Source organism: Drosophila teissieri, chromosome 3R (genome assembly GCF_016746235.2).
Source record: "Drosophila teissieri strain GT53w chromosome 3R, Prin_Dtei_1.1, whole genome shotgun sequence".
In the NCBI taxonomy this organism is placed as follows: domain Eukaryota; kingdom Metazoa; phylum Arthropoda; class Insecta; order Diptera; family Drosophilidae; genus Drosophila; species Drosophila teissieri.
This window is the reverse complement of record NC_053032.1, coordinates 31,934,662-31,962,465: the sequence shown is the minus strand read 5'-3', so window position 1 is coordinate 31,962,465 and position 27,804 is coordinate 31,934,662. Positions and strand designations below refer to the sequence as shown.

At 41.5% G+C, this 27,804-nt stretch overlaps 1 protein-coding gene across 6 annotated transcripts in view; it reads left to right on the top strand.

Annotated features, from left to right (window-relative positions):
• Nucleotides 1-27,804, top strand: part of LOC122622153 (polypyrimidine tract-binding protein 1) — a 129,499-nt gene that overhangs the window by 40,008 nt on the left and 61,687 nt on the right. The window contains exons 6-7 of one of the 6 annotated variants that reach the window (XM_043800374.1): nucleotides 14,505-15,056; nucleotides 25,549-25,590. The exons of the other annotated variants lie outside the window; for them this stretch is intronic. Coding sequence (XP_043656309.1) covers nucleotides 14,505-15,056; nucleotides 25,549-25,590 — 594 coding nt within the window. The remainder of the gene's footprint in view (nucleotides 1-14,504; nucleotides 15,057-25,548; nucleotides 25,591-27,804) is intronic. 6 annotated transcript variants of the gene reach the window in all.

Sequence of the window (27,804 nt, the reverse complement as noted above, 5' to 3'; positions counted from 1 at the left end):
AGAAATTGCTTTTAAGCGACATAAATTTCATATCGACCACATGCAACAACACAAACCAGGCAGCAGAAGACTTTTGCTTAAATGCTTTTGTGGCTGCCCCAGGAGCACATGCAGAGAACTGAAAAATGCAGTCTCAAACTGGTTTTTATTGCAACCGCAGGAGAGTAGAGGAGGGTATCGCACATACCATTCGCATTGGACTTGATTGCTGACTTTGTTTCTTGAACTTGGCCAAAGGCAAAAAAAAGAGTCGGCGCGACGTTCTGTTTGACTTTTGTTTTTGGAACCGGCAGCACGCTAGTGTTTGACTTTGAAATTTGAATGCACCGACGTAACGCGCGGCAATTGTTTTGGCCATAGAGCCTCTATGTGGGACCGCGTCCGGTGCAGAAATTGCGCTGCTGCCAGCTTCATAGGGGTCAATGTACGCTGTTCTATAGATACAGTTTATGACTATGTGGCCATGATCGTGACATTAATTTCCGTAATATTGATGGCATAGCCAGTGCAATCAATGAACTGCAAAGTGAACCTTATACCTTGCTTGTAATGTTTAATAATCTAAACTGAAATTCTATCGAGCAAAAAACTATTTTCAAAGTGTTGGGGATAAGGTTGCAAGATAATAAAAATCAATTAAACGCAAACTGACTTTGAAAATCCTAACAAACTGAGTCCCTGTATCGAGCGATAGCTGGTTTCCAACCAGTTTCCCCGACTGCATGGCATTTTTGTCTGCGATTTTCGCAACAAATTTAGTTGCAATTCATGAGAAATGTTACGCTACGCGACGAGACAAGTGTTGTAACTTTTCTCATGACCAACAGCGATCAGTCATCTGGCAAAGTGTGTTGTAGTTTTTGTGGCCAAAATGGTCAACGTACTCTTCGTGGTCTTAAGACCCGCTAGTGGTTAGACTAGTCTAGCGACTCTTGTCCACAGGCTGTTGGTCGTGCCTGGTGCTAGACAGCCGAGAATGGCTGCGTCAGAATCTGCATTCTTGAGAGGTCATTTAAATGCCCAGTCAGCCAGCGAATCTTTTCACTGAATGAAAATATTTCATACTCTTATTTTCTCAATATCTAAACGTCCCTTTTATTTGTTAATGTCGTGCACCAGATTGTATATCCAAACATTTTCCTATGCTACATTATTTTGTAAAACTATTTTGAACTTAATAGACAAGTCAAATAACGAGTAAGATATTAAAAAACTGAAAGTACTTTCCGCAAGCATATCCAGTAAAATTGCGCATCAGTTCTTGCTGTGCCGTCTGCTGCGCTGATTTGCCGCCGGAAGTTGGCCAGAGCTCCTCTGTTTGCTGGCCAACTGACTGCTGGCTTACCGAGCCATCTGCCGATGCCACTCTTCTACGACTGTTAATCAACAGCCAAAAGCTTTGTGGGCTTAACAGCTCTCTCCCCTTCGACCTTTTCGCAGACTGTTGGCATTCGTGGGTCTTTACCCCTTCGAGCTTCCTGTTGGCCAAGCCGGCCCCTCTATTAGTATAACAGTTGGGAGGTATTCCCAATTCGGTGCGAGTTTCCTAAAACCGGTTTCCTCGCACACCAGTTGCGCATTTATTATGCATGGAATCGTGCGGCATGCCACTTCTTCCTGTTGCTTCTCTGTTTGTGTGCCAAGTGCTTGTGTCCTATGAAGCTCGGAGCTTGGAACTTGGCTCCGTGCCTGAGCAAACCAGCCACATTTCTCCGCCCCGCACTTGCCTTTTGGCTCGATTGCGATCAGTTTCTGTTGCCTTTTCTCTTTCTGTTTTTGTCTTCGTCTGGCTCGTTAAACCTTGGCCTTGAGGCCCTTAAATGACGCGCTATCGACGAAATAAACACAAACAAAAATTGAAGAAAACGAGTAAGAAAATTATTGCAGTGGCAGTTGCCAAACTGGCTTTAGACAGCTTCTCTACTTTTATATTCCTGCCGAAGGGTATAGTTCCCTCACGCTAAAAATGCCGACTTCTTATAAAGATCTCTAATTAAAACATTGATCCTTTCTAATCTTTAGGTATAGAAAACAATCAGGTTATTCTCATTTGGGTTTGCGTAGTGTGGACTTAAAGAAAAATGTACACTTAGTCAAAAACCAATCTCCTCCCTTCCCCATTTGTCTTATGACAAGCTATGTCCTTCTCACGATTCCGTGAGAATGGAGACCTCTTATCTATCTGCCGAATTAGACCGACTTAAACTGCTGCCTAGAAACTAAAATCCTAGCTTGGCCTTCGCTTTCATTGTGTGTGCTGGTCTGGCTTCATCTACTTCTCTTGCATCTGTGTAGCTGACTCAGCTTAAAGCCAAGGCAAAGCGTCTGTAGTCTTTTCTCTTATTCGTTCTTGATTTCATATAAATTCATTGTTTGGGAAAAGTTTTTTCTGAACATTGCAGCTCATTAGCCGTTAGTTTCATTTAAAGCAAAGCACAAATGCACTGGCTGTACACTCAGAATTGTGAGCACAATAAATCAGAGTTTAAAAAGTGAAACCAAAAGAATGCAGCCATGGTCTCGGCCATATAATTCCTTCCAATCAGTGCAACCCCTTCGCCCCAAGCATTCTCTCTTAGCTGCTACGCGAAGGTCGGCAAAGGTAAGCTCGGCTACAGATCCAGCTCCTTATTATATTTTCCATTGTTGGCTCCGCTCCTTGCCAGTGTCTATCTGCTGCACCTTCTTGATTTCAGTTACCAAATTATTTTTCGTAACGGCTTTTGACTGCATCTTCGCTTTTGTACTCAAACACAGGGGTAATCTGAATATATTTAGATTGTAGATTGTTTACCTTAACATAAATATTAAATGTTATATTATATATATTAAAATTAATATCACGTACTATATTAAAAATATAAAAATATTTTAATTGGTGAAGTATTTAGGCTACAACAAATAAAAAATTTCATACATGCTCGCCACGTAGTTAGGGAAAACTTAATTCCATATTACCAAAAATCTGTTCAGTTTTTTATTAATAGTTTTGCTAATCCTTTTCGCCGTAAATGGTTCTTACACCTCCTTTAGTTTTCATCTTTAATGTCATCTAGTTACCGTCAAATTGTATTCTAAAGTTGCAATGGGTTGTTTATGTACAAGTTTTATTCAAGTAAAAATAATCGTAACAAAAGAATCAAATTCTTTTGAAGTGTATTATGGTATCAGTGTCATCTCTTTGAAGGACTCTCCAGTGATTAATCCAAATCTGCTTAGGCAGCTTACAGCGCTATTCACTCAGCCTGTACCTCACACTTGTCTTAAATTAGGCATATAACAAGTTTTCTTTTGATGGCTGAACAAAAAAAAAGTGAGACAAGTGGGGAATGGAGAATAAAATGAAATACTTCTGTCAAGTGGCAAACATAATGCTTTCTTCCCAAATCACGCTAATGAAAAGCTCGGGCGACATCAATACCCGGGAATAAGGACTCAGGAAGGAACGACGCAAGTGGCGAGGTAAATAAACTTAAAAAGTCCCACTCGATGTGGGTGGCGCTATATTGAGTGAGTGGTCATTCAGTCAGTCAGTCAGTGTGCCAGGATATGCCAAGTAGTTGTCGCCCACGCCTGGATTCCTTTTGGCCTCCTTGAGCTCGGCGGGTTGATTCTCGACCCAATCCGCTTAGCGAACTCGGCTTGTTGTTGTCCTTATTGGTTGTAAGTGGTTACAATGAGATTATGCTTCATTAAGCGGCCGGGCCAGGACTTTTTGCCTTGGCTCCTGCACTGGGACTCGTTCGCAAATCATAACGAGCTCTCTGCGCGCCATTAGCGTCACTCTGGCTGGCGATAATAGCCAAAGCACTTGGACTAATGGACGACGTGGCTGCCCTGCTTCAATTGATGCAATTGCAAAATGTTTTCCAGACTTTTCGCCACGCTCACATACAGGTACTGGAATCTCAGATATGCAGTCTGCTTAAATCCTCAGACTCTGCTGTTCACGGTCATGATGATGATGTAGCTGTTGCGGTGGCTGATGCAATGGTAACTCCCTTCCTCTTTTATGCGGCTCTCTCTGATTTCGCCTCGTGATCCCTCTGATTCTGCACCACAGCGCTGCAAAATGCCTGTTGCCAAAGTTGCCAAACTTGTTTCATTTGCGGTCCAAATATAATTGCGGCTGCGTTGAAACTTCATGCGCTTTATCTGCACTGAGGACAAAATATTGCTGTAATATAGCTATTATAACCAATTTTTTTTTTCTTAATTTCATGTCAGGAAAGCTTGTGTTTAAATACCCATAATCAAATAACCATAAAAGTTTATTAATTCACATTTTTAAAGTTGTCGCTTGTTGTTCTCTGTGCACCTTCCTTGCTCCATCACTGTTTATATCAGGTTTCTCCTTTGGCTGATGCTGTATTTAAGCCCTTTTTTTTTAGCTGGAATTTCGTTATTGAGAATGTTTCACTGTTGCCCTGATAAAAGGCGTTCATGAGAGATTTCATTGGTTTTGGCTTAAGTCTGGGCTTGGTGTGGAAATGGAAACAGTATAAGCATTTGCGTTAGGTCAATGAGTGAAATGAGGTTACTCCAAGTAAACAGTTTATTTATTGTTGTTGAATCCATAAAAATGCAATAAGATTTTGAAAATTCCGTTGTAAATAAGTTTCGAGAAAAAATGTGTGGCTTACACGACAAAGTTCATGGTCAATGGTCAAGCCCACAGCAACATGCAACTGACTATTTCCCTCTTTAAAACTAATGTTCCGTGCTCCACTGAACTAGAGAAAGGAATGAAGATTTTGGCGGGGACTTGCTCTTGAGAATCAATTATCTTGTTGATATCATGACGAGATCAAATCGGAGCTGGAAAATGCGGAAGAAATAATAATTATAAGAACAGCCGAGCAAAAGAGATCGCTGAATAAATTATGTTCCCCAGGGAATTCCACCACTCAAGTTGCATATTCCAGCTGCTTGCTTTCGGCAACATGAATTTGAGTTAAAATAAACCAAGTGACAGCCCCGGCTGACTATAATTCTATTGCCATGTGGCTAGAAGGAGCTATAGCTTGATACGAAATGGGGCGGGCCACCATAGAGGCGACACATACCAGTGGCGAATTATGGCCAAGAGCCGCTGTGGAAAGAATGCCGTGAGCCAAGTTAAGCTCAAAAGGAAGCCACGAGAAGTAGAAGCCAAAGCGGAGCATCTCTTGCAACTTGCATGTGTCTCTGTCTACAGCTATATCATCTTCTCTGTCTGTGTTGAGCGTCATGCAGTTCTGCCGTTTTTACCATTTAATGCACTTAGGAAAAACGTTAAATAACTTATACTTTTAGGTCATCTGTAATTTTAAGTGGTGTATTGAAAATTGTATTGTGATGAAAGGTAACGAACCAAACGAAAAATTTAAAGTTGTATTTGCGTTTTGGATAAATATTTATATTAAATATTTAAGCTAATTTTTGATCTCCGAAAACTTTCAGTGCGCAAGAACAAGCAAACGCCCAGCCAAGATAATACTTGGCGCAGAAGAAATATTCGAGTGAATTAAAATGTGGCAAGTTGACTGTTTCGTGCATTTAGTTGCTGGTTCGTTGGCTGACTCCATTTTACCTCGTTCCTTCGGTCTTTTATTCTTCTATTCTGCTGGTGAGTCGCCAGATTCGCTTGGCTTCCTTTGCGGACCGAAGGTGCAACTTAAAGTTGGTCTTGGGGTGGGACTTGGGCTAGTAAATGCTGTAACCGCATATTTCTCTCCAAAAACATTCGACTTGCAACTGAATGTCGTCTGCGGTCCCAAGAGCTCTTCATTGTTTCGGTTTATACCTTGGAAACAAGGGCTTGCAGTTGGCGTGTTGCACGACTTAAATTTAAAGGCGAATTTTAAAAAAGCAAGGTACTTAATTTTTAATTTGCAACATGTAAGTTATAACATAACAGTATAAGTTTAAGTAACTCAAGAAGGTCATACATTAAGTCGAACTCTTAATGCAAGTACCGTGAATTTTTTTTTAGGACATAATACCATTTTCTTTAAGAGTATTTAAGACTTCGACCATTCCTGCACCAATACTCCAATGTGTTTCCAGTACGATCTTCGTCCGCTACCTCGGCGCACTTGAATTGCCAAGTCAACTTCACAGGGAGCTGGCTTTCTTGACTGCTTCTCCCGTAGGTTGTTTGTTGGCCATTCGTAGCTGGGCTCTATCAACTACTCGCGGCTCAGCGAGACGCTTCCGAGATTGAGATTCATGGCCTGTTGCATGCCTGAGCCATTCGACTAACTGCTACTTCTTTCCCTGCCCACTCCTCTGGCCAACATCAAGGCGACTTGGCTATCAGAATTATGCGGCTGCAGCGGAAAAACACACATAAATAAGCGGGTACATCCACATGCTTTGAGCCATACGAACTTATGCATTTTCCTTGAGTCTGGTGTGGGATGTTGCTGCTGCAAATTGCACATAGACAGCTTTGCTTGGCTGTACTTCGACTACTTGTTGCTGCAACAATGTTGCTAACAATAAGTCTATAAGGAAGCCCTGTCAATGGTGTAGACAGATTGTTTATCCAATTGAGCAAAGTTTTATTTGCAGCGTGGTCATACCATTTTCGGTAACCAATTTTTATGGCTTAATCAAAAATCTGCTTGAAATTTGTTTTTTGTTGCCCCGGCTTGTGTTTTTATTCTCTGTGCAGGTAAGCTGCGCTTTACAATTCCTTACTTCTACCCATAGTAATTTCAACAAAAAAATAACGTAATCAAGGCTAATACGGGCTTATACTGAAGGGCTGGTCCGGGGATAAGGGGTAAACACAAACGCAAATCATTTAACGGGCCCAGCTTAGATTGGGGGGCATATTGTTTTATATGTGTCCCCACGATCCTGTTTCGCAACAAAAAGTACACCGGCAGAAATTTATCTAAGGCACACCACTTTCTATCAGACTGGAATCGAATTAATTCTTTGCACAATGGGAATTGAGAATAATATAGAAAAATAGGACCATAAATTGTCAAAACGAAAATGAAAGTGGGCTCGTGGATGTAGAACGTATTCCATCTAAGAATAGGTTTAACCATAAACCTAAAATATCTTGCCCAGTGCAGAGCAATGAAAGTTGCCAGTAAATTGCGCGTAAATCCCATAAACCGTTTACAACTACAACAGCTCTCATCGCCGTCATCGATGACGATGCTGAAGCCAATGCTGTTGCTGTGACCCCCGTCGTTGATATAGCCACAACTGCCGCCTGCAACAATAACCAAACGATTTTTATGCACACAGCCTTGCTCCGTCGTCGGTTTTAACGCTCCTCTAAAAACGTTATTTCTATCGCAGGGGCTGATGATACGCCGAACCAACCAGCTGACAAAGCTAAATCCCTTGATTTGCTTTACGTTCAAAAGTCCCTATAAAAATCCAGCAAGTACAGTAAATAAAATATACAGTTATTAGTTAAAACATAGAAATGAGATCTCGTTTTATTCCCCCTCCAAATCAATCGTCCCATTTCCATACTGGCGAAAGATAAAGTGTTTTAACGATTTAGCCTGTGTGCGTGATTATATTTTGTACATCCTCAGAGGTGTGTTTTGAGCTCATAACATTTTAGGGTTTTGAGGACTATTATTTTCTCTTTGTCTTTTGAATTATCAACCCACTGATTTACTCGTAGAGCAAAATCTAAGTAATTAAAATATGAGGATTCGAACGGCTTAAGGTTTCTCACACACGACCCTTGAAAATTTATTCAAAAGCCAGAATATTTAAGAAGAAGTTAAGCATAAAGTTATCTCGTCGTTCGTTTATAAGACGCAATAATTGCCAAAGTTTTTGTTTATGAGTACAAACAAATCTGCATTAATAAATGTTGTTCGCTCAATTGTTTAAAAGCTTGAATAATTATTTTGCAACGTTACATCTAGATCTCTTATCGCGTTCTCTAATTGTTTCGTTTAACAGCTTAATCCTTTTCTCAAAGCGATTTGGTATGAACAACCAGCTAAGGATAATGTTATCTGCATCTCGTCTTATCAGAAAGCTCTGAGCAGGGCTTTTACCTAACAGTTGATAGTAGCCCCGCAGCTTACTGTTAAATAAAACTACCCCTCACAACAAGTTCTATTCGGCGATTTCCCCTCATGTGGGGGTTTGCCACCCTCCATCAAACTCCCGAAAGCACACTTACAAACCCGCATACCTACGCATAATTTTCACCTTGGCGTCATGCGCTCTGCCAACGTTCGGAGTCGCCGTCGGCTGGTGTACGTCGGGAAAGATTTTTTCGGCTTTCCGGTTCGCTTTCGCTTCGTCAGCCTTGGCCGAGCTTTTCGCTTTTCCGAACTTCGGTGTTTCCCGCTACGTTTTGTGGGGTGGCAAATGCTCACCTGAATGCCGAGCGAGCTTCGGTGTTGTGGGGGTGTTTTTGAGCCACCCCCTTTTGCCACATTTCCGAAGCAGGTGTAACAATTATTATTTTCTCGTTGATTTCGCTGCCGACGTCGTTTTGGCTTTTTTTTTTGGTACTCTCGTAGCTCTCTGCCTCTCGCTCAAACATTTTGGCCCTTTCGCTTGCACCTTTGTCGTTTGGGTGGCGCACACGCATGGCGCATGCATTTGCTGTCTCACGTAGAAGTGCTCGTGTGCGTGAGTCCTGCCTTTGTGTGTGTGTGTGTGTGTGCCAGTAATGTTACTGCAACAATTGGCGTTACAAGAACAAAAACTAAAAATAAGGGGTGCCTGGGAGACATCCTTCGGGTAGTTCCTCCCAATTGTCACCTCCACTTGCGATCCTCAAAAGACTTATACGGATAGGCTCAAAATATATATAGCATTAGGTACACACATTCTTATTAAAGTTCGTATAAGTGTTCGTTGTGACCCGCTGAAAGTAATTATTTGTTAATTGCGCACCTGAAAAATTCACCGAGACGACGAACTATACCCATCAGGTAGGAGAACAACGGCTGAGAGAGTAAGAGCAAGTCGCTGAACAGGAGAAGGCCTAAAAGGTGTGCTACTGATGACTCGTTTTTATACCGCCTTTTTTCGGAGTCTTCGCTGCCAAGAGGAGAAATGCTGCTCACGACAGCCGATTCCGGCAGCGTTTCGTGGCCATTCGTATCGGCCGCGTTCGTTCTTTAAGCCCGAGTCCGGTTCATGGGCCCACTGTTGCTTTATTTTGGTTAGCACTCGTCGCCGTTCTGCCGCTGCCGACGCAGCAGCAACAGATTCAATCCCGACAGCGACTGCAACTGCGGCAGAGGAATCGGCGTCCGACTCCGAAACAAAAAGGTATATTACCTTAGAATGCCATTCGTTCTTACTTCAGTCTTCGTACAGTCTTTGCTTTAACCCGTTCCAACTCTGTCCGCCGCTCAGCTCGTTGGCTCTCTATAGGAATCGAATCGAATCACCTAGTATAACAGCAGCAGTAGCATCAGGTCGGTAGCCCACGTTGTTCCCCGGTTTCGTTCCGTTCAGCCATCATTGAAAGTTGGCGTCGCAGTCGCAGTTGCCGTCGCTGCCTACGTCCCAAACCAACCACCGCTACACGCCACACGCCTCCGCCAACGCCAGCGACATCCTCTCTACCACCTCTGGTAGCACCATCAGCAGCAGCAACAGCACGGCAGCAGGAGCCACAACCAGCACCAGAACACTCTCACACACTCTCCACTCACTGACGAATTTCAATATCCAAATCAAAGTCGGGTTCAAATCGAAAACAGCCGCAACAGCAGCAACAACGCCTCGCAAACAGCTCGCGGATAATGATAAAAAGAAAATAACACGCGCAGTTCGCATCCAGTGCCCGACTCGAACAGATCACATCAGTCCAGATCCCAGTCCCCGAGAATATTTTAATCGAAGCTTCAAAAATTCACTAATTAAAAAGTAAAATCGACTCGACTTCCGGCTTCGTGGTGTTTTCACTTTTCGCGCGTGTCAATCAAATAAAAAAAATCCTCAAATATAAAACTATACTTTAATTTTCGTTTCCCAGTGTCTTTATCGCACCTTGCGCTTTCTGAAATGTAAGAAAAAATAAATAAACAGCAAGAACATAACAGAATAAAGAATATTTTGTGCTCACAAACGTAATAATTTAACAATAAGCGAAGAACGAGCAAAGCGAACCCAAAATTGCTGGCAAAAGTTCGTTGCTCGAGAGCCGCTCTCCAATTCTTGGACCGCTGGTATTTCCTATAGGCCTTGGCAACAACAAGTTCTGAGCCATCATCAGTCTTTCTGTTCTCTACGTTTAAGCCAGACATAGGCTAAGACATTTCAGAACCGGCAAAACCAAGAGCGTCGCCAACAAAGAAACACGTTTTTGTGTTTGCAAGCCCACAAAAAAATCGGGAAAAAAATAAAAACGAAAATAAAGGAAAGAAAACACGAAACGAAACCCGAAAAAGAAAGACGAAAAACAAAATAGCAGGCAAAAAAGCAAACGTATTCCTCTCTGTTAGCTCCGATTTGAGTCTACTTCTGGCCATAAAACCTTATGGCTTGCGTTCCAATAGGCCGCACACAATCAGCCGTAGTCAGCATAGACGCCATCCTCTTGGCCACTTGTCGCTGCTGCTGTTGGCGTACTAAGTACGCTTTCATATAATTCCCGTAGTTTATTTTTATTGTTGTAATTACACGTTGGCGGAGTGCTAGGGAGACAGCGATCGGCCCACGCAATGTTTCACGGTCCTGAACTCTCTCCATGCTTCTTACCTGTTTTTGCAGCGGGCGGCTGTGTGACTCAACAGCAAGAAGAAAAGCAACAGCGGCACACAACAAACCGGTAACGCTGAAGAAATTTCGTGCGTGTTAAACAGAATCTAGGGAAAGAGAGAGACTCAGGGGCTCCCGCTTGCCTCTCCGCCTTAAAACGTGTTTTTCACAACTCACAAAAAGTTGTAAAGAATGTCTCATAAAAAAGTTAAATTATTTACACACTTGAAGCGCACAATAGAGCACAAGATATTCAGAATCGCAAAATATTCCATGATTTTTTTTGCCTTTGTTCCAGAGCCATAATTACAAGACCCGCAAGGACAGCAATAAACCAAACAAAAATATTTATTGAAAATAAAATCAAGAGAGCTCACCACAATAAAAAAACCAAAAACTTCATTCTACATCCAACTTCAACGACTCTGACTCGACACTTAATTGGTAATAAGAGCAAATTATTATTAAATATTTACGTCCATTGTGTTTCGTTTCGTTGTTTCTTATTTTGTGCAGTGCCATTTTTCGTTTTTGTATTGATATTCACTTCATATGGCTTATTTCCTCGATTTCTTGGACCTTCATGTTTGGCTTTGAATTGGCAAGATAATATGCGAAAGTAAAATTTTCAAATTTGATTCCATTTATTTATATGAATTCGATTTTATTTCCTGCCATTTACCTCACAAGAAAATAATTACACAAATTTTACAAATCTATTGACCAGCAATCAGAAACTGACAAGTCTCAGCATAAATGAAATAAATCTAGAGCTAAAGGCAACCAATCTCCATACGTACTTCGTGGTATTTTTCTTAGCCCAATCAAATCCCTCTCCGAAACCCGCCCCGCCCAAAAACCCATCAGCCATCAACACTACCGAATAGAATTCATTAGGAAATTAAAACTGAAGAAAACAAAGTAATAACAAAGTAAAATAATACAGAAAGGCACAAAACAAGAAACAGACAAAAGTGGTGAATTGTTGCTAAACTAAATTCCAGTCGGTACGAAGCAGTATTTTAAATTATATATACGAGCTAAGTGTAATAGAGAGATATTTACAAAAACAGATCCTGTTGAGACATACACGATTGAATTGCAAATTTTATAGCAATTTATGAATCAAAATATATATTTGGATCTTCTGCTGTTAATTTTGAGCGTAATTTAAAAGGGAATTTAAACTCTATAAAGAGGTGGCCGGAAATCAATTAACAAAGGTGACCACAGAAAAAAACAGCACGAACAAGAAATCGGAAAAGGTGATAGGCAAATAAGTCGAAGGTAACGACGATAGAAAAGTGAAAAAATGCAAAGGTTGTTAAATTGAAAATTAAGTATAAATATTTACAAGGAGCATACAAAATCCGTTTAATAGCTACATATCAGCATCAAAGGACGGCAAACAAACAATTAAAAAGCACTTGAAAGAATTTGCAGAAAAAAGGAAGAAATCAAACAAAAGTAGAAGGAATAGTTAATAGTTATATATTAATGCTACTAAACAATCAAACCAGCCCCCAAATTAACCCGAAAGTAAAGCAGAGTAGCAAATTTTAAATAGTTTAATCCTGTATTTGCCTACTGACAACGGTTGTATGAAGGCATAGAAAAGTCAATTTTGTAATTTGTAAGCAAGCAGTGTCAATCAGAGACTATCTCAATCTCAATCACTTTCAATCGACTTTGAAAATAACCACTGACCGATTTTCCTAGCTTCGACTGCTCTATTATACAGTAAGGGGTTAACGATTTTAAGGGAATAGGTTTAAAGTGGGATCGCCGGGTCTAATCAATGCCTCGATCGACAAGAAATCGCGTTTTGACAATCACACGAAATTAGCGTATTTCATATACACATCAGATATAGCGCCTACGCGCGTAATATAGGATTTATATACATTCTTCTCTACATCATATATTTATAAAAACAAAAGTTTTTCTAGCCTAGGCACTTTACAGATCTTAAATCGAACCTCTATTCTATGACAATCTCTAAGACAACCACTCTACTCCAGAAAACTCTAAGGCTTACAAATAATTAAAGCGGTCTTTACAATCTACAATCATCTTACAATCAATCGCAACTTCAAACAATCTTTAAACGGTTTTCATATCTCTAAATACATATTTATGAACGTCTAAAATATTATTCAACCGCAGTAGTGATATTTAGCATATTAACATTTTTAATAACACTTTAAAATACGCTCAAAATCAAAAAAAAGAAAAGAAAGAAATAATTAAAATCGTGTTAGCTGACGTGTCCATCGACTTAGCGAAGCAACAATTTGCGTAAAGCTTTACGTCACAATATTGGTAAAACAAAAAATATCGAAAACTAACTCAATTGGCATTATATAGCAACCATAAGCAGAGATCATATATTCACCAAAACACGAAAACCAACAAACCCTGTGCAATTTCCTTAAAATCAAAACCTGTCAAGAAAATACCAAAAATAAAAAAATACAAAAATCCAATACTTCAAACGCGCCAAAAAGAAAAAGCTCTCGAGTAACAACCAAGTGCTAAAATTAGAAGCGGAGAAATTTAATCAACATTTGTTGCCAATAAAACTGTCATCATTGCTGCGTTAACAGAAAACACGGCGTCAGCAGCGATTGCAGCGCTCAGTATCAGCAGCAGCTCTCAAGCGTCGCTTGCCGTCAACGCCCCCGCCACGCCCACACCGCCGCCCGCTTCGTTAGTGGCAGGAGCAGCAGCTACGGTAAAGAACGAGATCGTTGCATCCGATTCGGCCGAATCCTCCCCTATACAAGATTTAATAATGGTAAGCGCCGCCAAAATCAAACTACCGAATCTTCACTCGATCATCCAAAAATCGAATCGAAAAATTAGAACCGCTAAACTAACAGTCAAACAAAATGAGTATGAATTCGATATCAGAATAATCTTGATCAAACAATATGGCAAGAGTTCTACTAACTAAAAATATATATAAAACTTGTACAGTTTACTATGCAAAAAGCCAATTATATGCCTAAAATTATATTTTTGTTTAACTTTCTCTGCCATAATTAATCTATATTGCTAGCCTACCTAATATATTTCGAAAAATTTCAGAAATTTTTAATGTCAATGGGGTTAGATTGAGTTAATCTTTAATTTTAAGTTGTACTTAAGTTAATTCTTTTATTTGATCTGGGGAACTAGTTTTAATTTTAATACTTTATTTTACGCCTTCCTCTGTGATCGTGTATATAGGTTATTTTTAGATTCTGTTGCCAGCTAAACCATTGACATTAAAATCTAATTAAACGAAGCTGAAGCTCACCTCATGATTTGGTCACAAAAACTTTCACAACTTCTTTGCTTAAGCTGTTCTTTCAAGTGACCACGTTGTGAGCGGACCTAGATCTTTTACAAATTGGCCAAATCTTTGTGCTATTGCTACTGCTTCTGTCTCTGTTACTCTCTCTCTGTATCGGTCTTTCTCTGCCTATGGTTCTAATTGTAGTTTTACCTATCCACTATCCACTGGTAGCGCTCGCTGAAAACTATCACTGCTATCTCTCTCACCTGATTTCTTTATCTAAACCTCAACTCTCGAATCACTCTCTTTAGCTCACTTCTTCTCCAGCCCACGAAACACGGTTTATAATTTTAGACGAATAATATCGAAACAGTTCAGTACATCACAAACACACTTTAGTTGGTTCCGATTTGTTTTGTTTATTTATTTGCGGGGAAACAGAAGATCCAATTCAAAAACCAAACTGAAACCAAAACAAAACCCTCGCCAAAACCAAATACAACAAATAATCTAAACCCACCACGCACAGCAAATGCAATTGTTGCACGCACCGCCGTCCACGCATCCGCATCCACATCCGCATCAGCATCCGCAGCATTCGGCAGCCTCAGCCGCCGCCTATCAGGCCATGCAGGTGCACCAGCAACAACACCAACAGCAGCAACAGCAGCAGCAGGCGGCCGTCTTTCACCACCAGGTTGCAGCCATTGCCGCCCAGCAGCAACAACAGCAACAGCAGGCGCAAGTGCAACATCAGCAACAACTGCAGCAGCAGTTCCACTACCAAGCCCAGGCTCAAGCTCAAGCGCAGGCCATGCTGCAGACGTATATACAGCTTCAGGTGAACAGTGCTGTAGGTGTGACCACCGCCCCCGCCACGCCTACCAAACCGGTAGCCGCCCAGATTCCGGGCGCGATCTCCGGACCGATTGCAGGTCCGGTTCCTGTATCTGTGCCGACACAGTTCTTCACGGCGCCGAGCACTCCATTGACCATCATTCCGGCGGCGGCGGTGGCCTCGTCAGCCATGTTCGCTACCGCGGCCACGCCCACTTCGGCGGCCACCACTCCGACCAACAATGTAAATAATACAGTTAATCTATCAGCCGTATCTAGAACTACTACCACTACTACTAAGAAGCAGCCGCAGGCAGTGGCGGATGCAGTCCTGAGCGCCGTCGGCGGTAATGTTGGCGCTGCAGTGGGGGGTGGTACAATATCCTCCCTTCTGGGGCCACAACCACTGCCGATTATGCCCCATCACTTACCACTGGCCAGCGTTCGGGGCTGCAGCAGCGCCAGCAGCGGCTGCAGTTCTGCATCTTCTGATTGTTCTATGCCATCGCCAACTTCACTACACTTATCTTCTCCTAAAAAGGTTTGTGTGTTCAGTAAAAAAAACTCTATAAAACAACTCTCTCCTCAGTTTTCTTTGAGTTTTCCTCTACTCATTTTCCTATCGAGATGTAGATAGTAACCGTTGCCCACTAACACTTTTTCTCATGCATTGCCTGACGTTTTGGAAACCTTACAGTTCGTTCATGCTCACTAATTCCTAATAACCGAATTTTTCATCACTCACCGCAGTAGCTCATTTTGTTGCCTTTCCTCATTTGTTGTCGTGCTCCTAGTCGTTGTCGTTGTTTTTGTAGATGTATTTCAGATTTTATTGATTGATTTGTTTACCAATAAATTACGTAGCATTAAGACTATTAAGCTAGTAATAAATTAATATAATACATCTTCACAGACCAATTTTACAATTATTGATTATTTCTCTCTGGACAATCCGAGTGGTTCACATTGCAGACGTGTGCACACTAGGAAACGTTTTATTCCTTATTTACATCGTGCTTAACAATAAAATATAAGATTTTATTTGCGTAAATCGAAGGGGCTCTGACTTTCAATGCTTTTCATTCCTCTGTGAGAGTGTGAATTGAGGGATAATTAAATGCCAATTATGTGCAATTATATATAGGTATAGAAAACTGACCCTTTTTCTTGCCTTGCTTCTTAGGCCTTTCTTATTGGGCCACGTCTGCTAAAGGGTCGCTTTTGGGTTGTGAGTAAATTGCGCGCAATAAAATAAAGTGCAACCGCTCGACCAGCTGACTGGCATACAAATTAGCCTCGGATCAGGGATTCGACACAAATTAATGGACCTAATCTCAACTTTGTTAGAAGTTTGTAAAATGTAGTAGAATTATAGTAGCTGTTTGAGTGTTTTTATTATTTTATCAGTCATAACTATCGCGTTCAGGGAGAGCATTAACCGCAATTGTTTGGCCAGCACTTACGATTTGTCCTGGTCAACTGTTTTAGTTCACCTCCGCATATTCCCGCTTTTTGGCCTCCTCTCCCCCGTCGACAACATGTCGCCCATATTGATTAGTTGGCGTTGAAATGTCGCTGCAATTTGTTGGCGCAAACTGCAGCGCGAAAGGCATAAAGTTGTACCTCCACGTCACTTACTTCTGGCAAAATAAAGGCCAGTTTTGACCCTCTTGCTCCGCTTTCAGTTGTATTTCCCAAGCCGTGGACACAAGTGAAACAAACGTGCCATGTGCTGTAGGTCTATAGTGCCACAATGCTCCGTGTACGGTGCTGCGTATCGCCCATCGTGTCCTGTATCCTTTGTGTTAGGTGTCCAAGTGCGTATGTGTGTTCCATTAGTTATTCTAACAGGCAAGCTGGCAAAACGTACGACCAACGTCTGCCACATTTATTATCGATTTATCGTGGCCAGAAACTCCTTGCTTTGCTACTGCAATTACCCCTCGACCCTCATTAATGTTTAAACTGTACTTAAATGACTCTATTATGTGCTTCCCCTTTTTACACACCAGCCGTCCACGTTAAATTATCTGTAATTGATTTTGTTTAACATACGCCCCTGCAATACCTAACACCCCTGCCCTTATCCATTAGCCAATTTAAATGTTGATTTTAGTCTTTCGCTTAATTTTCGTGCGATTTTCCATGTGGCCGTTATTAAATGCAGTCATTCGTTCATGAAAGCATTTTGTGATTAAATATATTTCGCATCGATCTCCTTTGCATTGGCTGTGTGTAATTATTATTGTTATGCGGCAACAAATACCTCTGTTTTGTTTTTAGTAATTATCGCAAAAACGAAATACATTTATATTTTAATGTATTTGTATTTATTTATATGGCTCAACAAAGCTCTTTTCCTTTTTTCCACCTGTACTGCTCGTTGTGGCAAATATTTTTGCCAATAGAAACAAAGGCAGATAACTGACTAAGCAAACAGCTTGGTAACCGAGGCGCATGAAAACAACCCCTAGGTGCTAATAAAGACCGCGAAACAAATCCTGCAAACCGCACGATAAATAAAGATATTGACAATGAAACATGAAAGATTCTGCAGCGAGGGCAAATAGAAAATTGTTCAAATTAGGAAGTGTGCTTGGGGATTCGAATAAACAAGCCGGACGGCGGCAACTTCGTGGGAAAAGCGGTCGCAAGTGGCACGACCTCATCAGCGAACTCGCTTTGAAGTGTTGAAGTCAGTCAGCCTGCACTTCTAATAATAATCCGCAGTACTGGCGGCCCTCGGCAAACTTACGAACGCTCAAATAAACTTTTTAAATTTAAAAATTCATCAAACTTTCAAGCCGGGCCGACAAGTCAAACAAACTAGATGAGCTCTGGGAGGGGTCAACATGCTAAAAAAAAAAAAGAAGTGTATATATATATATATATATGAAGAAAAAATTACATTAATCCGTAATCGAAAAACTTGACTCGGATACGGCAAAAAGTTTTAGCTCTGCGTTGAAATACATAACATTTGTTGTAATAAGCGATTTACGACTACGCTGCGTATAAAGTATTTTCAACTACAAAATTTCAATTATCTTCCTGTGTTGGGGATCGTCCGGTAATAAAACAATTTGAAATTTAAATGCACCGGAGACAAAGTTCTCTTTTCCCCAAAAAATTATGTCAAGAAGTGGGACAGGCAATATGTTGCCCAAAATAAGTGAGGGCAGGCAGAAAGAAAATGCTTCGTGCTTGCATCAAATTGAGATGAGAAAATAAAATTCAATAAACTCTTGTTAAGCACGCAGTGTTACAGCAGTAGGACAGCAGGAAGGGGACAGCAGCTGCGTGCTCAGAAGCAGGACAACGTTTTAAATATTGACAGCTACAAAAGGGAGTCCGTTTTCCGCCCGTCCTATCTCTGGGATCCCTGATGACGAGGCTGCCGAGTAAATAGATAAATCAACCCCAGAGACATGTACACCAAGAATTTTTGCATTGATCAAAGCTGGAGCCGGGGCTCACCAGGGGCAAAGGGGGTGGGTCCAGGACGGGGACAGGACATATTGCCTAAGCATTGTTATGATTTATCCGGCCCTCAATCGATTTTCGTAGCACACTTTTTGGTACTGACGAAATTTCATTTCTACTGATGAGGTCTCCTATGATTGCGCTAATCCGAGGGTCCGCAACATATGCTAAGATTTTTGTGCAGCGACGAAAAAATAAAATATATTGATATGAAACTCTTTAAGGAAAATGTAAACCATGTTTGTTGAAACAAGTTTAATGTTATTTTTTCGCTGCTTCACAGTGCCTTGGCTTGTCGTAGTGATTCGTCTGTCGCTGACAAACAAATTAAAAAGTTATGACTAAAACGTTTCGCGCTCGGCAATGAAATGAAATTTGTTCGCTCGGACAACTCTCAGTATTCACTGCTCAGCTATGCCGCTGGCTAAATTTAAATTGCTTTTGTTGCGCTTTTGTAGTTGCTGACGCTGCTCCTGTTTCTGCTTCTGGTCCCGCTCCTCCGGCAACTGATGATGATGATTTTCCTTTTTGTGAGCGCAAGTTTTCTTTGTTGTTTGCACAAATAGTTTTTGTCGCCCGTTCGCAGCCATAAAAAATACCAGAATTTCTTCTAAATAACAACGCGGCGCCTGAGAAAAAATCCTTTAAAAAAATAGTAAAAATGTGTGTAGCTGCGAATTAAGTTTGCAGTTAAACGACCACCGCTAAGCGCATTAGGAGGAAAGTTTTTGCATCCACTGGCGCTTCCAGCTTTCCCTTTATTTCGAACCGAACTTTTTCGAAATCATTAAAAGCTTAAATGCGGCGACCAGGAGCATATGAATATGAATATTGAATGTGCGACGGAATGGGTGACTGACGGAGGAGGCCATTAAAAGCAAGCGCGCCCTTCAACCCCCTAAGCCAACTAGCGAGGTTGTAACTTTGGCTTTTACGAGCGCAAAATGTTTGCCCTCCAGTGTACTAATCCACCAAGCACACGAGCGCACTAGCACGCCAGGAAACTAGCAAACTGCCAAACTAGGAGACTGGCAGGAGCATATGAGCAAAGGCCAAAGCCCGAGACCAACTCGGGCACTCACTCAAACTAGAAGCGACAAACTAACTTATTAATATGCGATGCACACTTTGTTGCTGTATTAATTGCAATATTAAATTTCCACTAATACTCGCTTAGCAGGGTCAGACCAGGACTCGCCTTTTTCATACACTGAGGGAATAATCACAATCCTTGTTGGGCTTTAAATCTTTTCATTTACATACGCTTCTCCTCACTGTACGATTTTACTATTTGAATAAACTGGTCGTGTCTAGTAATTTCTACTCTTATCTTCGGGATTGAAACGTCTCTTTAACACTGAAGTTATTTTCGCAGTGTCCGCTCAGCTTGTTCTGCTTGAAAAGTTTCGCCACAACTTTTAGCGGAGTAAAGTGAGTTGAAAACACCTAGAACAAAGTAATTATTACATGTTTACGTGCGCCAGGATCACGTATCCCTATTCCTTTCGCGGTACCCATTCCGCCACTCCGCCATTCCGCTGTTCCTATTCCTATCCCGCTTCTGTTTACTGGCCTGTATGTGCTATGTGAGAGATGGTTTCATTCGGCATGCGGCACGGGTGCGCTGAAAAGCGATACTAATGATAAGTTCTGCTTGCTAGGAGTCCGTCAGCGAAATGAACTCAATTTGCTACGTTTTACATTACCAAAGCCACGAACGGACATCATTTCCATATGCGTATGTATGGCGCAGACGGAGGTGGTGGAAATTTTCGTGCTCGGTTGCCCGCAGCTTGATGTATGCGGCTGGGGAAATTCTGCGTCTGGCAGCTGGAAATTGCGCTGCAACGCACCCAAAAAACACGGAAGCGAACAAACGGGGAAAAGTAGGTGCAAAATATATAAATGTTTAAGAGGTGCAGCAGGCAGGCAGGTAGAACCACCGGCATCGATGCCAGACATAATGTTGGCTGAAGTTTGCAGTTAACTAAATTTACACACTCGCAATCTGGGCGAGTGCAACTGATTTCATTAACTAGAGTTGGGCAAACAAGCCCGGAGAACCCCGCTTTTCTGTTTTCTGGTGGGCGGAAAATTAATTTGTTGAAAATAAGTTCAGGGCAAAGTTTTGCGTGTTTGCATAGCACACTTTCATGTGCGCTTGCTTGGGGTTGATTAATAAGCACAGACGCTGTCTATCCGGCTCCTGTCTAATTATTATTATAGCGCAGAAATGTGTGTCAGGCCCACGTTGAGTTGGTAAATTTAGTGCCCTAAAATATGCATTCACTTGGAGAACACTCTTTTGATTCAAGCGATCGTATCCCTTAATAATTAAAAGCCCTGAGTTTGAGTTCAGCTGCGACAGCGCATAAACACATGCTAATGACTAATTTGTGGTGCTTGGCATAACGAAGTCTCGTTTGAACTTGATTAAATGCAGTTCTGGTGCACAATTGTCACCTTTCGTCAACATCAACATCAAATTTTCCGCTAGTTTTATGTGCATAAATGCAAATGGCAGACACCAGGACGAAGTCCTTCCAGAGGCCAGACTTTTGATGAGTTGTGCAATTGCCAGGCTGAGGCACAGAAATAGGAAAAGAGCAAAAAAGGGCTGAAACCCGGCCATTGTCGCCTGTCGTCTTTGGTCCGCCTTTTGCCTTTCAGGCGATTTTCTCCCGTTTTTCATAGCCAGGAAAAGTGAAGACTGCGCTTGATTGTCTGTGTAAATGCGGCGCCAATTTTTTATGCTCATGAATGCAGGCAGACCAGCAAAGCGGCTCCACTCAAGTTCATTGTATTCGCATGCCGCCCTCCCCCTGGCATATTTTCTGCTGTTTCATCATTCTCATCAGCAGACATTGCTCATACGCCACGTTCTTCCTTTCGTCAGTCAACAAAAGCAGGAGCTGCAGTTCATATAATTTTTTCCTCATGCTTTGTCCAAACTCGCTTTGCTCCGGAGCCAAAACGTTAACAGTATTTTCAGCATTTTCGAGACAGTTTGTCATAATTCCATAGAATCTACTTGGCATTTTTTCCCATTTGTGCTCTTCTGGTTTCGGAGCTTCTTCTGACGTTTTATTGTGTCAACATGACAAATCGTCAAGTGTCAGGAGGACCAGACAGCGTTTGCAAAAAATACGGGTTTTCACGTATTTATTCAAAGGTGGTCTTTAATTGACCAAATAGGGTTGTATATAATCTTTAATTAATTTAATTTTAATTAATAATATAGAAAATCGTTAATTTGACCACAATTTTTAAATGTCTTGAGGTTTAGTTTGAGATGTGTTATCAAGTATTATATTTATTTGTGGGGATTAAATCGTTAAATGGATTACCTTTCCCCTTTTTTGGAATCAAATAGGAGCTAAATTGTTTCACATTTTATCAGATAGACCATAAATTCCAACTCTCAATTACAATATTTGACCCATCGTATGCAAATTTATGAGCATTTTCATTTCGATCAATTTACTCTGCTACTATTTCCCTTGTATCCTGTTTGTGTGTCTGGCTCATATTTATGCTTTTTACGGCAACCTCGAAGGAGAAAAATTTATTCATTGAAGTTTTTACAGTCAACTACACACCTCCTGGATGCGGTTAGCCATCATCGTCGTCATCATCCTCATCTGGCTGGACGTCGGGGAGGCGCCTAAGCTAAGCTCTCTGGTCTGACGTAATCATTCATTCTTCATCAAGTTGACCCGACTCCAACTCCTTGCTTTTCTATTCAGACCTCGAACTCAAACACGCCTCTGTCTCTGCTTCATTGCTATGCAAACTGCTCCCAATGGCTACGTTTAATGGTCAAGTGTGTAAAATTGCATAGCAAATCGTGGGGTCGCTAGATGTGGGTGGATGCGGGGGACAGCGAGTGGAGGAAGTGTTTCCTGGACCATTGCTCTTAGATAAACATCTTTGCCATCTGTTGTTGCTCCACTTTGCTTTGCCTTTCTGGGTACTGGCTGCTGACTGAGTTACATATTGATGTGATTTACCACTCATATGTCTTTGGGGCTTTCTATGTCCTCGGCAAATTGTTTTGGTATTCAGTTTTGAATCGATTCTCCTTGTGGCATGATCTATTCGCCGATATAGCCGATTAATCGCGTATTTTATGCCTCCTTTTGACGTTTTCTTTTAGTATGATACCATCTTCTTTCCTGGAATGGACGTAATGTATGTGGTATGAATTGAAACTTCACCTCTACTAAATTATGGGGTTCTATTATATCTAATCTATGAAAGTCACGTCCAAGAAATATGTATATACACAAAACGGCAAAGAAAGTGACAAACGAATTGCGTCTTCCTTGCTAAACTAGTTCCTGCCATAGACTCTATATTAATCAATTCTGAAGAAATTTATGTGATACCAGCGAAGTCTTACCATTCTTGATTTCATTATGATTTCGATTTGCATAGCCAAATGTCCTGGCAGCAACTTAGCACCCAGCTCCCATCGTCCAAAAAGGTCGCTAGGGACTCCTTTTCACAGTAAATAGCTTCGTGGAGTGAGTTTGAGTTGGAGTTCATCATCGTCTTCCTGCAGAGTGTATCAATTTTGGGGCCTCACATTTCATTAGCTTGTCAACATTTGTGAGCAGGCAAGCCTGTGACGGCCATGTCTTTGACACTTCAGCCTGCGGCGTGCACCTCAAACTGTAGTTGCCATGGAGTGCGGCACACAAGGACCAAAGGGAGCCGTGAGTGGGGCTTCAGCCCGGGCTCTTACTCTAAATAGTTAAACTGCTTAGCGAGTGTCTTGCGATTTGGCTGACTATGCCACATGCTTCGGTTGCTATGCAAATCAATTTTCCCAGCCAGTCGGTCTGTGCCATAAACCCAAGTTCATTAGTACTTTGTTTAGTTAAATTCCTATTGGCGAGCTTTTGAACTTTGATACCGGGATTTGGCAAACGCTTTTGTGCTCACTTAGTTAATTTGCTTTAATTGCCATAATTTGGTAAGGTCTGCTGCTGTCTCCTTTGATTTTCATGCAAATTTTAAAGCGCTTAAATTGTGGCAAGCACAAGCAGGCAGCGGAAGGGACAGCCAGGTAACGAGCTGTACAGAACGAAATCCCTTTTTAACAAAGGCAGAAGGGGAAATCATAAATTTTGCCAGCAGCCATAAAAGTGTTCAGCTTGCTCCGTTTGGGGAGCTCAAAAGCAAATATGCAATGCGCTTGCTATCGATATGCCGAAATCTATGCTGCTGCCTTCCCTTTTTTATTTTCTTTTTCATAGACAAAGGGGAGAAGACCCTGCACGTAAGGGGCTCCCACAAAAAGCCCTTGCCAAAAGTATTTTATTTATTTTTGCCACACACACCGACATATTATCAGCAAAAGTTATTAGGGGTGCCTCCAATAAGTATGCAACAGTTTTTTTTCGCCTGCTGTTCTCTTTCAGGTTTCTCTTTTCCGTTTGTTCTCTTGTGTTGGCCCTCCGGGCAAACAGCAACAAACAACAGGCAGCCAATTAGGAAAGCCAAAATCTGGTTAACTGTTGCTGTACTCCATTTTGGCAGCCAGCCAAGACATGGCTTTATTGCAGTTTAATAGGCTGGCGACTTGCTGTATTTCGGGGTGATAGATAGGCCAACGCATTAGGCAAATCGTAAAGGTTCCAACTTTTTCGGCGCTTGCTTTTCAACCACTTAACGCAAATGATGTTGATATAGCCGATAGACATAGAAACTTTTTCAAGATTTTCCCCTAAAAATGGGAATTTCGCCCATAAACACACGGCACAGTTGTTGTGATTATTATTGCTGAAGCCGCTCCTCTCGAGCAACTTGCTGTTTTTCTTGGCCCGAAAAGTCTTTGAGCGTTAAAAGCAAACCCAAAAATGTTCTACAACTTTTGGTTTGAGTGCGTGTTGAAACAAGTTAATGTAAAAGTATTTTTATGCTTTGAAAAACATTTGCCAAGCTAAAAATTATAAAGAAAATAATAAAGGAGGAAAAAAGCAACGCGAAAAGAAAACAAAAATTAAGGCTAGATAGGCAGTGGGAAGATTCGGTGGTTGTTGTTGCTTTTACATAAATAAAATCAAACAAAACAAGTTGGAAAATTCGGAACAAACATCCACAAAATCAGCTTCTCGCTCGTACGTTTTGGGGGATACCCATATAATCGTCAGTCGCATTATCGTCATGGATCAGCCGCAGTCACTGTAATTTTGTTATAGGAACCAGCACGTGTGTGTGCGTGTGTTTCCCGTTTTTTTGTATAAGAGTGTGTGCTCCAGAAGATAAATGTCTATTTAAATTGTCCCTGCTTCTAGCCGGGTCCTTTGTGCTGTCGATTTCTCAATGACAGGACCATGGAAATGCCACTTGACAGCGCTCCGCTCGCCGCCCACTCAAACTCCCCTCTAGTTAAATCTTTATTGTTATCATAATTTGCTTTTATCCGTGCTCAAAGCTTGTCTCATGGCAGGTTACCTAACCAAAGCCCCATTCATCTCGCCAAGATGGGACAGGCAGAACCAAACAAAAAACCGAGTCGAAAAAGACCCCGAGTTCACATTTTTATCGTAATTGTTTTCGTGCATTTTTTCGTTCTTCTACGAAAGTGAAAAGCTTGGAAAATGGAGCGTAAATAGCACTGAGCTCTGTGGGCTTGCTTACCATTTTCTGCTCTGAGTTTGCTATGCAAATCAATAAAAGTTGATAATTGAGATTTCTTTAACAAGATTTCGGGTGTCGCAGTGACACGCGCTTCTCCCTACCTTTGCTTTTGCTTTTGCTACTGCAGATGGTGATACAGATATCGAAAGCTCGGGAAATATTAAATTTATGGGCAGCAAGCAGTGTAGTCAGCGAAAATGGCGTCTCTAGGCGTCTGTATGCCAATGACATAAATTATAATTAGATTGAAGGGCCGTAATGTCGATGATTGACCTTGAAAGATGATCCGATGAGGCAATTTCCTGAAAACGGTACATCATTAAATGAATTAAGGAAATCTATATCATAAAATAATTATATTCCTGATTTAATATTTTTTTAATTACCTTGATTTTAATAGATATTTTCTACGTAATTTGATTTGTTTAGAATTTATGATTTTGAAAAACGTGTTCCTTACATATCTAGTTTTGGTCGTATGAATATTTAATATTGTGTGCCGCTAGATAACCCAGAAATCGTCGTACTGTCCAATGTCCTAGTTATAAGCCAACCCAATTCCAGATTCTGACTAACTAATTATTCATTTTTCTTTTTTGTTGCAGGTAAGGATCGACGAACAGTATATATATAAACTGAACTATTTGGTAAGCAATTTCAACGGATTTTCAATATACTTGAGTATCAGTCAGACGTTCTTTCCATTTGTCCCATAAGTATTTTGGCTATCTTGGCGTTTTATGTCCGCAAGCAACCCGCTTCATTTGGCACTGCGGCAAGCAGCCGACAATTGTGTGCCATAATTGAATTTTAAATAAACCCATGCAGACACGCACGAGAGTCGATTGCAGTCGTATCCTCTCTGCTCCCGGCTCCTTGGCACTTGTCTACTTTTTAAACTGTAAATAAATTTCATTGAATTTCTCCGCTGCCTGCTGACAAAGACGTCTGGCAGACGGCTCCTTTCTCTGCTCAGTGCTCCTTGTTGCTGTCGCTGTGTTTGCCGCATCCTGCGCCATGAAGTATGCAATTTTATTTCAGTGCGACCGGCACTTACCTGGCATCAGTTCCTTCCTCCCACTTTCTCCTTTGTGTAGCCTGCTTGAATGCCATAAAATATTTAAGTTTACATTTCACACACACTGTGCACCGTTCTTCCCGTTAGGGGATCATGCTCTAAGCCTGACCTTTTTTGTTGTCTCCCTGTATTGACTGCGATAGACGGGCCATTTTTATTACTCGATTTGTCAAGTCAAGATTTCTTCGACTTGACCACACACATCGATATACTCAGAGAAAAACAATAAAACTTATTTTCAAAACACATTAATATAATGTTGCGCTTTGAATAATAAGTTTAAGAAGTTTAAGTTCTGAAACCGAAACAAATTCCCCCAGAAAGCGTTTTTGAGCAAAAACAGTAGCCAATAGGTCATACTTTTTCTATCAGTGAACACATATAGCATGTTTGTACGGCAGTTTAATATTTGCTCTGCCATTGTCATGGGTCAGCCCGTACTCTAACCCAAAAAGAACGTGCACCACCTGAACTGGCTATTTGTGCAGCACTTGGCTCACCTCGACCGACTCTCCAGCTCTGATTACCGGCAATTCCGTTTTTCCTCACTGCAAATATAATTAAGTCAACACACAACTGCGTCCAGATATATCTATGGGCAAATAGTGCGAGTAAGTTGCATGTGCATTTTATTTAAGAGTTCAATAAGCAAACTTTGCTACGATTCAAGAGTGCAGCCATTAGGTAATTAATTTAACACTTGGCCACACAGCCGGGCCACTAATTGGCTTCCATTTACCAATTGAGACAAATCCGGCGGAGGGAAAATAAAGAATAGAGCAGGAACTGGATGCTGATGGATGGGCGGATAGTGCTGTAAGTCGAAATCAAAGCGTTGGTAGTCATTACTGCCATTTGTGGCACTCTTGGGGTTGGTAGCCTTGGCAATAGTTCCCATGAAAAGAACCTGACATCAAAATCGCTTCAATGAACTGGTCAAATGTGGAGCTGTACGTGTGTGGGTGTGTTTGGGGTTGACTGCTCACTGAACCCAGTGAACCTGCTCGAAATTAATGTGCCACGTAAAAAGGGTAATTTCCAGGAGCCACGTCAAAGGTGCTTGGCTAAGTTCCAAGTTCCAAGCTCGGGTCAAGACTTGTTGCGTGCCTTGTGCACTTTTTTGACACGACCCCATAGTCAAAGAGAAGTCAAGTGCAAAGGGAAGTAAAATATTTTCCCATCAGAAAAAAAGGGTAGCCAAAGAACGAAAACATCAAAATAGACAAGCTGCGAAACTTTTGTAATGTCTAAAAGGCTTTGCTCATTAAGAGGAAAATCAAGGAGGAGATGCGTTTGGTGGTGCCTTTGGCGTTCAACTCATTAACGGTAATTGCAGCCTTTTTTTTAGAGCGCGCGTCACATTTTTAAAACGCAATTTTGTTAATTAATTTTCGCACATGACGCCCGCCCTCTGAGGCTCTGCTCGTTAGCGCCAGCATTGGTCGATGATTTGGCTTTTGAATATGTTGTCAATCAGCAGCGGGGCGTCCTTGACTTGTCTATCCAGCACCACTTGTAGCTGCCAGGCGAAGCTTTTTGGCTTTGCCGTTTTGGCGCTTTTCAATTACGGAAAACACGCCCAGCAGCCCACTTTCGAATTCGGATTCGGTTGGGATAACGCGCTTACCGCTTGCATCAAAAGCCAGCGGATCCGCCTCCTGTTGCTGACACTGATGATGATTGTTGGCCTGAGGGAAGTAACCCAAGTGAAGATAGAGAGCCGTTCTTCACTTAGAAAAAAAATGGCTTCTAGACGCCGAGCTAAATATGGTTCTGGGGTCGT